The sequence below is a fragment of the Lutjanus erythropterus genome, chromosome 11, assembly GCF_056507025.1.
Source record: "Lutjanus erythropterus isolate fLutEry1 chromosome 11, fLutEry1.hap2, whole genome shotgun sequence".
Taxonomy (NCBI): Eukaryota; Metazoa; Chordata; class Actinopteri; order Lutjaniformes; family Lutjanidae; genus Lutjanus; species Lutjanus erythropterus.
The window spans coordinates 14,370,258-14,381,441 of NC_139327.1; the positions used below are offsets into that span (position 1 = coordinate 14,370,258).

The 11,184-nt window shown below is 36.3% G+C and overlaps 1 protein-coding gene across 1 annotated transcript; it reads right to left on the reverse strand.

The window, feature by feature from the left end:
• Positions 1-3,628: 3,628 nt before the first annotated feature.
• LOC146318756 (LIM/homeobox protein Lhx1-like) lies at positions 3,629-9,915 on the reverse strand. The gene is made up of 5 exons (XM_084730884.1): positions 9,229-9,915; positions 8,363-8,583; positions 7,613-7,887; positions 6,316-6,472; positions 3,629-5,172 (listed from the first exon to the last, which is right to left on the reverse strand). Exons 1-5 carry the CDS (start codon positions 9,396-9,398, stop codon positions 4,805-4,807), a joined length of 1,191 nt encoding a protein of 396 aa, XP_084587010.1. The 5' UTR covers positions 9,399-9,915; the 3' UTR covers positions 3,629-4,804.
• Between the last annotated feature and the right edge of the window lie 1,269 nt (positions 9,916-11,184).

Consider the following 11,184-nt stretch of genomic DNA (forward strand, 5'->3'; position numbering starts at 1 on the left):
ACAGGTACTTGTGACTGTAGTATCTATAGGATTAAACAATTAAATACCTTAATCTGCTTTTGATAAAAGGTCTATGAAACTCAGTAATGCACTGTGAAATGGAAGCATGTTAGAAGCAGACACCGATGAGTGGGAATTACTTTCTGGAGACAGTGACAAGTAACAACCACCAGCTGAAAGAAGAACTGTAGAGGTGCCTCCAGCTTCCCATCATTAGCAGCTGGCTCTAGAAATCTGTATCTGATCGAACAGAACAAAGTGATTTTATATCCAATAATTTTCACTTATTTCTGGCTAGGAAGTGTGCTGGCCATGGTCCAGCCCTAAGGCATGACCACAGGAATCATAGTGTAGTTGGAGTAACTGATCGATTGCTTGTTAATTATTGAAGCGATCGCTAACTATTTTAATGGTTGATCAGTTGGTTCGAGCAGTTTTTTAAGAGGAGCCTGGACTTCTTTGATCCTGGCATCTTTTTCTGATTTCTTTTTTGGGAGACGCTGATCAACATTTTCATAATTTTCTGACATTTTATTGACCAAACAACTGATCAGCTGGTCGAGAGAGTGATCAACAGATTGATTGTCAGTGGAAATTATCACAATCCAGAACAGGGTCTTTTTATTTTAATTAAATTTTTTGTTTGTTTTTTGTTTGTCATGTACGTAATTGCTCTAACTTTATACATACAATTTGGGTTATGTCTAAGAATCCTATTATATGGGTGTGGAAAGGGGGGAAAAACAGGGAGAGGCAAAACATCTGCAATAATATCTAACAATGGTGTGCACAGTGGTGGAAATATCCAAATACTGCCCTTTTGGAGGTACTTCTACTTTACTTGAGTATTTACATTTTATGCTACTTCTTACATTTACATTACATTTCAGAAGGACACATACCTTTCACTCTGCTACATTTATTTGACAGCTATAGTTACTGCTTACTTTTCAGATTGAGATCAGTACAAAATATAACTAATATTCAACAACAATCAACTAAATCAACTAATAATATATGATCTATCACTATAGAAGGAGATATACTGCAGTATAACTACTTAGACTTTGCTCCAACTCTGCAAGGTACAATTTTAGTGACACTTTCATATAAATGCAGCAGTAATTATAATCCACTGATTTATTATTTTGACATGGGCAGTTTTTCATAACATGACTTTTACTTACTTTTGATGCTAATACTTCTGTAATTTTACTTAAGTAAAATTTTGCATTCAGGACTTGTACTTGTGGTATTCCTACTTTTCCTTAAGTGAAAGGTCTCAGTTCTGGTCTTGCTGCTGTGATACAACACACCAAATCCACAGCTGACAAATGCAATATTTGCTCTGTTTGAGTTCTGTTTGCTATAAACTACAGTGCTCAGCTATTTCTGGAAAATAATTATGACTTTTTCATAGCTTTTTTGTTGTGTGAAGGCTTACAGAGTTTTGGGGTGTGACAGCTTCATTATCTTATTTGCCCAACATCAGCTCTTTGAAATTGTGACCAACTGATGAGACATCAAATTCTGAACCTTAAAAACATCTTTATAGAAACGTAGGGCAGAAATTACAGCTTCACATCCGTGTTTTCCTGCAGTTTATGGTTTGTGACCCTCCTTGTCTCTCCCGCCCCTCCCCCAAACAGCTCCTCTGACCTGCTCCTCCAGCTTCCTGCTTCACTGCTCAGTGGTTCGATATTCGGCGTTAGTCCTATCCTCTGTCCTCACTGTTTGAGATGCTCACATCTTTCCCTGAGTTAAATTTCCTGTGTCACCAGCCTCTTCTTCAGTATAACAGAGATGCCTCTGAGTATGATTTCAGATGTTTACAGGATTAATTGCACATCTGAATGTGTTCCTGCAGAAGTACATTCAGAAATTTCTTAACAAATTCCTAAATAGATCAAGAAGCCCCTTTGCATTACAGACACATAACCACACAGTACATTATGTGCATTTTTAATTTTCCAATTAAATAATTTCTTTCTCTTGTGCCAGTACATTTGTTTCTGTTTGTTTGAAGAACATTTTCATGACTTCATTTGGATAAAGTCAAGAGGAATAAATAAAATAATACATTTTAAGATGTGACTGCCAGGTTGTAAAATAACATTTGGGTCTGTTCCTCCCTCACAGTACTGAGTACACATCAGCCACTTTATAAACAACTCACTAACAGCTCACTAGCATTTGCAAAGTGATCCGAAAAGACTGCTGACCAACTGCTCCTGGATTTGAAAGTTTATTGATCGCTGGCTGGATGTTTAGTCTGGATTAGCAAACACTGTCAGTAACACCACAGTGAGCAGCTGCAGTTTTGTTGACTGTGCTGCAAGCAGACAGATATTCAGAGAGCCGAGGGACCTCTATATAAAATTTTACTTAAAAGCCTTGAATTGTGTCAAGATATTTCCAACTGTGGATAATAAATCGTAATAGCTAAATCATTTAGCATTTAGGTGTAGGTCAGAAAAAGTTGAAAAATGTGTATGTCAGTTGTGTTTAGCAGCACATAAAGAGCTGAATGAGAAAAAGCATTAAAATACATTTTTGGAATCATGGAGATTCAAGTATGATATTCTCTCTCTTTCATGAGACAACCAATCACAGTCGACTAAGTCCAACAATATCAAGTTATCATCACAGTGACATAGTCAAAGCTCCACCGTGCTTTTGCAGAATGTCTCTCACACAGTGTCTTTATCATTCAAACTGCCGTGGACAAATGTGACATGTCATCAAATATGTTGAGAGAAAAAACAAGAAAAAAAAATTCTGTGACTTAAAATACAATAAAATAAGGATAATTGATAGCTACAATTAATTAGGTATGTAAATTTATTGTAATTATAAGTATGTATAATGTATATGTATATTTATTTAGATAATTAAGAACTGCCAGACGGTAGAAATAAATGTTATTAAAAGTTAAACAACTCTTCAGTCACACTGATGAAGATTTATAACATTTGATATTTATTATTTTTTAATTTACTAATTCAATACTACCCTTTGTTATGGTTTGTGTGTTTTCATTATTGTGAAAACAAGCAATCATGACTTATCTCAAAGTGTATCAGGGAGTTTTCATCATATGTTTTCTTCATACTATAGCAAAACAAGGCTCTCAGGAGAGTTTTAACTCTCGAACAATGCATGCTGGGAAGTCTATGGTGATCATGTGCCTTGAGACAGTTAAAGTAATGAGTTGATTGAACTCAGTACTGTACAGTCAACTCATCATTTCAAGTCAAAAGAACTTGAACTCTGAAGAGCTCTGAAAATTAATAATTTTTTAAAAGTTTAATTGGCTCAAATGAATAAAACTTGTATGTAATATATGTCAAGTTCATAAGAAAACATTGGTTGATTACACTATTTTTTTTTCAGTGTATTAGTCTCAACAGGTTTGAGAGGAGGATGAGATATCAGGGTGTTTATGAAAGTTATAACAGTGGACTGGAAATATTTGTTCCCGTGAGGGATTCTTGTCACACGAAATAATTTTGGTCTGTAAAAAATTATTTCAAAAGATTTTGTGTGCAAATCCAACTTCATCTGAAATTATTATCATGTAAATTCAACCATTACTCATACTTTTACCCCAAAGTGATTAACAAATAACAATGATCAATATGTATTTTATTATACAGTGAATGGTCGTAAACATCAATCTCATGAACTTAATTGAAACAATAAAGTAAATCTCATGAAAAACATTGCTGCTGCTGCTGGCAGTGTATGACACTCAATGAAGATAATTTGACATTTTAACCCATAAAGACAAAACCAGTTTGTGTCTTGGTTGTTCGGCTAACTGAGCTGCAAATTATTGTTTTTACTGGGACATCCTCAGATAATTAGAAGAGGAAATGACAACTAAAGGTGCAGGGTTTTGCTGTGCATTCATTTGGCAACAGTTTATTAGTATTTTCTGTATTTTAATGAGGACATAGTACAAACTAGCACAGTGAGTGACCACATTAATAGAACAGCTATAAAAGTTTGGTTTGTTTGCATTAAATCAAGAGGTTTTACACAATGCTGATATTCAAACCCCTGAATACTGGAGCTTTACGTAAACAGTTGACTGTTCTGTACAATTGTCCATTATTCTATATATACCACTGGACTTATGTCATGTTAAAATCAAATCATTTTACATATAAAATTTTGAGATTTATAAAGATGTCCTTTTGAAGGCAAAGGTGTGGGTAATAAAATAAGAAAAAAGAAACGCCTGGTGAATAGAAATAAACAAAAACAATGTTTCCACGGTCCTGAGAGAGGTTTTTGGTCAAATGTATTGAACATCACAATCATAATCTGTTATTAAATGAGTACACATGAACTCATGAATGGAGGTTCAGTAAGTGTAAAATATTGAAAGGAGCTTAAAAAAATGCTACTATTCACATTAACATTTTAGGGAAAATTGTTTCAAATATGTGGCAGAAAACACTAAAATACACTTTCTGCAGCATATAATGTGTTTGTTTGTTTGTTTGTTTATTGCTTGATCAATGAGGCCCAGCATTCTGAATGTATTAATGAGTCAAATTCACACAGACTATAAAAAACAATCTATTGATTGGCTAGCCAATAAACAATTAGACCAACATACAAATATAGAACTTTATAAATAGTTAAACAGAGTTTAACAGAGAGGCAAGCAAGCAAGCAAATAAATAAATAAATAAATAAACAAATAAATAAATAAATAAATTAAGGTACATTTAAATAACTGGGGGGAAAAGCATTGATTTGCCTTCAAAATAAAATTGTGCCTTGTAGTTTGTCATTACCAGACCGTGCCTTCGCTCATTTCTGAGGAGGGTTGTGACAGCTGGTTGGTGTATCCGTTGTCACTGAGAGACACAGTGGTGTAGGGTGTGCCAGGGCCACACATCTCACTGGACATACTGTGCATGTTGGGCTCCGGACTGGGCGAGTCTGCGGGGTGATGGGATACTGTGTCAGAGAAACACTGCAGCTCTCCGGGAGGACAGTGGTGTCCCGGGTGGTGATGTTCTATGACTCCTAATGGGGTGCCGGCGGGGACAGAGGAGGGCACAAAGCCCAAGTCTGCTGGAGTCTGAGCCTGGGACGACGGTGGGCCTTGGAAGAACTCGTAGTTCCCTCCTGAGCCATAGTATTCACCAGGATAATCTGCAAGTACATTTCTGGATTAATGCACATAATTTAAAGGTATAATATGCAAAATTTTCCGTAAAAATACCAAACAAGGATACAATGTGTAGAGTCATACATTTCATCCCTCTAAATCATCACTTATGATCCACTAGAAGTGAGTGGTGGTGGATATATCTGCAGAAAGCCTGCCCTCTGCCTGATTCTCTTCATTTTCCCATTATTTTGCTGTGCTCGGGATGCTTAACGGACCCAAAATGTTGGTATTTGACAAGTAAAAAATCCTCCCGGTGCATTCACAAACAGCTTGGATAAATCCTACTGATTCTACTTTTAAAGAATAAATAAATAAATCATAAGAACTGATACATCCCAGCTGGACTTTTAGGACCGATGCACATAATGATATTTGGGAGAAAAAAAAAATCTGATACCTATATATCCTCCAATATTACAATGATTGCTCAGTTGTGTTTATCACACTTGTGAGAAAGACATGTAGGGTATTTTATAGTTTAACAATAAACCTTTTGTCAAAAATGACATCAGGCCACTGAAACAGTCAACATTCACCAGTTTTTTCTAATTCAGCCCATAAAGTTACAAAAAATCAAAAACAAAAACAATCTGCATTGTTTAAGTTTTGCCAACATATTTTTTAAATATCTGCACATATTGGATAACATATACACAGATAACAATAAAGACTGATAAAGCTATGATATAAATCAATATCGACCAATAACACTGGCTTGCTGGTATATCTATGTATATTTGTGTGTGTTAAACTTGAATTTAGAAAATTTTTGAAAATATTGGCCCATAAATCACTGCTTATAAATAAAATAACAAACAAATACAAAAAAAAAACAAAAAACAATCCGCATATCAGACTACATACAGTGATAACAATATAGAACCATAAAGCAGTGACAGGCCAGTATTGGTTGATAATATCAGCTGACTGATATCTGTCTGGCTCTAGTTTCTACTAGCCTACATGTCAACATAGACTCAGTGCCAGATGACTTTAATTCATCACACATCAACCTGAAGAAACGCCTTTAATTAACATTCTTAGTAATCCCATTCATAGAAAAGACCATGAACTTCAAACATCAAGACAATTATCAATGCTACGTCTCAAAAATCACAGCTCACCTCCATAATAAGAGAAGTGTCCGAGCTCGTCTGGTTCCAGTCTCTCTCCCAGCGCTCTCATCCTCCTCTGGCCGCGGAAGAACACGTGTCTGCGGCCACCCAGAGTGCTCAGCTGCTTCATGCGTCTCTCTTTGGACCTCCGGTTTTGGAACCAAACCTTCACGGCAAAGTGAGAGAGGAAACAAAAGGCAAATTTGACAAGATGAGCCGCATGACTGACACTAGCAGGAAATCAGAGCAGATATAGACGCCATTATACACCTGCTTATGCCTCAGAGTGCAGTGTGAGTAATGCAACGTTATTCAGCTCTGCATAAGAATAGAATTTCTCAAAGAAGAAGAAGTAACATTTGTGTTTGTCCGAGCTGTTCATGAACGCACCAGAAAGACAGTCGATTTACAGGCCGTCAAACAATGAAACAATGACGTTTATACGTTATTGTGTTTCTATAGTTCTGAGCACAGGAGAGAGAGAGAGAGAGAGAGAGAGAGAGAGAGAGAGAGAGAGAGAGAGAGAGAGAGAGAGAGAGAGAGAGAGCAGTCTTTTTTGAAAGGGATTATGGTTATATGAGTTTAGATTACAGGAAAATGTTGCATATTATGCCTTTAAGATCGAAATTACACGTATTTTACCTTTAAACAATTTCTGTGGTGTATTTTAATCTTACATAACGCAGTTGAAATTGCATTTGTGTCTAAAATGTGCAATATAAATACTTGCCTTTGCCTTGAAGTTAATTACGTTACTTGATGTTACTTGCTGTGTTATTTTTAGACCTTGCCATAAAATGGAAATACGGTGCAGATCAAACATATTAATATGCTGTTAGGAAGCTGGAATAAGATTTTTTAAAATGCGTAAAAAGCAAATATTGGGCATGTGAATTAATGATTATTTATCCCACTTAAGCACAATTTATTTTAATGCATTTTGGTGTCGAATGCGTCTAACACCAGTAAATTTCACCAAGGGAGCTTTTAAAATGTCCATGGACATCAGCGCTCGGTGAGTCCTGCTTTTAAGGGTTTTAGGAGCGCAATGGGAGTAAAGATTATGGGGAAATGGTTTGGAAACCCTATCTGACCAAAAGATTAAGGACAGGTTACCTAATGGTGTCCAAAAATGCCAAAGATCCTCAGCCACATTTAATTTTTGTGTCCATAAAAGCTTTTCAAGACGTTATGGTATAAAGCCATTGAACTCTGCTGACTGTCCGATAACGGATACAAACAGATCACACGGTGCAGCAAATAAACTTTCAGTGCCAGCTCGTTTTTGATTTTTTATTCTTTATACCTGGATGACTCTCATGCTGAGGCCGGTCTCCCTGGACAGCTGTTCCCTGATGTGTCTGGTTGGTTTCGGTGTGGCCGCGAACGCCGCCTTCAGGGTCTCCAGCTGTTTGGCTTTGATGGTGGTCCGAGGCCCGCGTCGCTTCCCGACGGCGCTCTGCTCGTCGTTCTCGTTGTTGCACACGTCTTTATCTGATAAATGTCCCGTTTCTGAGTCCTTCCCGTCGTCCTGCGGGTCCTGGGAGTCCGGAGACAGACTTGGGTCGCTGCACGTCGTGACTGTCGTGAGAAAGTAGCACACGATGCTTAATATTTACAGGATCTGAGAATCTCAATCATGCAGGGAAAAATAAATAAGTAAAAATGGGAAATATATATTATTTTAAAAGTAAACTATTAATGTATGAGCACATTTATTTGACGTATGGAATACGCCATTAATATTCTGAATAACCCTCTTTGATGATACAAGATCAGTGTAAATGTCCAGTTTGGACTACAAAAATATTATTAGCACTGAAAATCTGCTGCTCATAATAATACCCATTATTATTATTATTATTATTATTATTATTATTATTATTATTATTATTGTTGTTATGATTATTATTTTTGTTGTTGTTAATAATAATAATAATAATAATAATAATAATAATAATAATAATAATATATTATTATTATTATTATTATTATTACTACTACTACTACTACTACTACTACTACAAACTCCTTCCTCCTCCTTTAAAAATCTCACCTGAAAGGAGGATTGTGTCTTTTCCATTGTGGTTGTGATAGTCCTCTTTACAGACAAACTTGAATTCGTCCAGGATGTACAGCTCCTCTCCGGTGGACAGCTGTTTGTTACACATCACACAGGTGAAACAGTTCAGGTGAAACACTTTGCTCTTTGCCCTGCGGACCAGATCACTGGGTAAAATCCCCTGAGCGCAGCCGTCACACTTGGTCCCAAATCTCCTGTTCAAGAAGGAAAAAAAAATAGTCAAGGCAAAGTTTATTCATGGCTTCATAACACTGACCTCGATTGTACCAAAGGCAAATTGTCCACAAAGATCAGGACATCAGGAACTACTGCTATACTTCAATTCTAGTTAAAATCAAATTAATTGTTTGAAGGCAACCATGCAGAAATAATGACTAATAATATCTCTGTGTAGTGTAATGGCATAGAATATGAAAATATAATATAAAGTGTAATTGTAATACAATCTCATTATGAGTGCAAGTCTATCACAGGGTTAGCCATATTTGTAATATAGGTGCAATATGGCAAAACTGTCGAAAAAATGGGCTTCTGGCCTGTGATGTTTTTTTTTTCAACAAATTCCTACATAAACTTTTTTCACATTTTTCATTTTGTTTAATTTATATTTCATTTTCGAAAAAACACAAACGAAAAACAAAACAAAATGAAACAAAATTATTGAACCCACAGCCTAAATATATAGGATCGACATTTTGCGTATTTTTCTCGTTTTTGGAACTTACCTTGGGCTGTCAAATTCCATCTACCTTCATTTTTATTTGCTACCAAACGGATTACATTTAACAACATTTCTATATTTTCTTTCTAAATAATTAACCAACACTTTGGATGCTTACCTAAAAAAGTCGTTCTTACAGTACAGTTTCCCTTCTCGTGAAAAACACTTCTCTGTCAAAGTGCATTTGCAATCGCAGCACCGGACACATTTGATGTGCCATGGTCTGTCCAAAACTTTGAGCAAGAACCTATCGAGAATAGGCTTTTCACAGCTGGCACAGTGAAGCATTGTCTGGAGTTATTCCCAGCTCAGTGCTGTGTATACAGAATCTGTTTGTTTCTGTCTCCAACGTGCAGTCACCTCGGTGTTGACTTGCTTGGATATGATCCAGGAAATCCAACGTATCCAAATTAATATGAATAATTACATCACCATTTCCGTGAGGGTAAATGAAGCTCTTCTGTTCCACAGGACCACAATCCACATATGACCAACAACAGCTCCAAATGGCAGGCGAACTGTTGAAGAAACAGCATTTCTGAAACAAAATTATGGACTAGAGATCACAGCGGGCCCATCAAGATGATCCGAAGTGCGCGATTTTATGGGTACGCACAGAAAGAAAAGAATAGCCTGCCCTTTAGGCGCTATTACATCAACTCAGTGCTGTGCGATATATCCTGAGTGGTGTCTAAAGTAGAGAAAAATAACCATGAAATGCAATCATCGCGCTCAGCGTTGTCATTTGTGCCCCATTTTTCCTATGATGAGCTCTCAGTCTGAGAGAAACGCAGTAATGAGCGCACCTCTTAAAGCTCAGCCTATTGCCTATTAAGAAACCCGTGACGTCAGGTCCAGGAAAAACCTATGAGCAGCCTTCATTTCAGTCTACCACATGCACCTCACTGTTATGTAAAGAAAAGTAGATGACCATGGTTATAACATACGAAAAAAATGAAATGAAATTAAATACCAAGTCAGTGTCAAAATTCAGTTCAATGAAAACTTTCTTAAACTAATGCCGTAGTATTTAAGTCATTATTTTGAGAAACTTTCTCATTATTTGAAAATAAAAGTCATTATTTTGAGAAAGTTTCTAATTATTTTTACATACTAAGTCATATTTTGATAAAATTTCTCATTATTTTGTGATAAAGGTCATTCATTTGTCAAAGTTCCATATTATTTCTAGATAAATGTCATTATTTTGAGAAACTTTCAATATATTGAGCATTGTTTTCGTTCTTTTGAGAACAGCGCCATTACTTTGAGAAAGTTTCTAATGCTTTTCAGATAACAAGTCATCGTTTTGAAGTCATTATTTTGAGAAAGAAGACTGGATTGAGAAAGAAGAAGATTTAAGTCCCTACACTTAAAATAAATAAATAAATAAAACTGTTGGTTTCTTCATGTCTGCGAAGAGTGTGATTTAAAAAAAAAAGCAAACAGACTATAACACCTGAACTTTGAATAAAACACGAAACTAGTGCTTGCTCCAGAAATAAATCTTAAAAATAGACATAAACAATTAAAACACAAAACGGGCGGGACTGAGACGTTTTGTTCAAGAGTTCTCGTGATAATGACACTGGCAGCCTGAAAATCTGTTGACAGCTTCTTAAGCTTTTTTTAAACTTTGATTTAGAAATAAGAACAAATAACACATACAACAGGAATATCTCCATCCTGCGCAAGCGTTTCATTACAATAATAATCTTTTCTTTTTTTTTCTTTTTTCTCTGCCAGCTTCTCTCTCAGCTTCTCTCTCAAGGATAGCCTGCTGAGGGTCAGTGATGATATCACATGAATAAATTATTTCCTTTAGGAAAAAGCTGGTTTGTGTGGGAGAATAAGACTGCATCAGTGGCAGACGACAAATTATCAGCAGGCCTGTCCCTGCAGTGTGTGGAGAGGACAGATGAACACGCCGAACACAAGCTTTTCACATAGATTAATGTTGTGCACCGGCATTATTCCTCATTTCGTCTGAAAGGACAAGGATCACTAATGGTTATAATCTGTGGCGATAGGCTGTCTCTGCTAGATGTTATCGCGCCGTGTTGGTGCGCTGGGG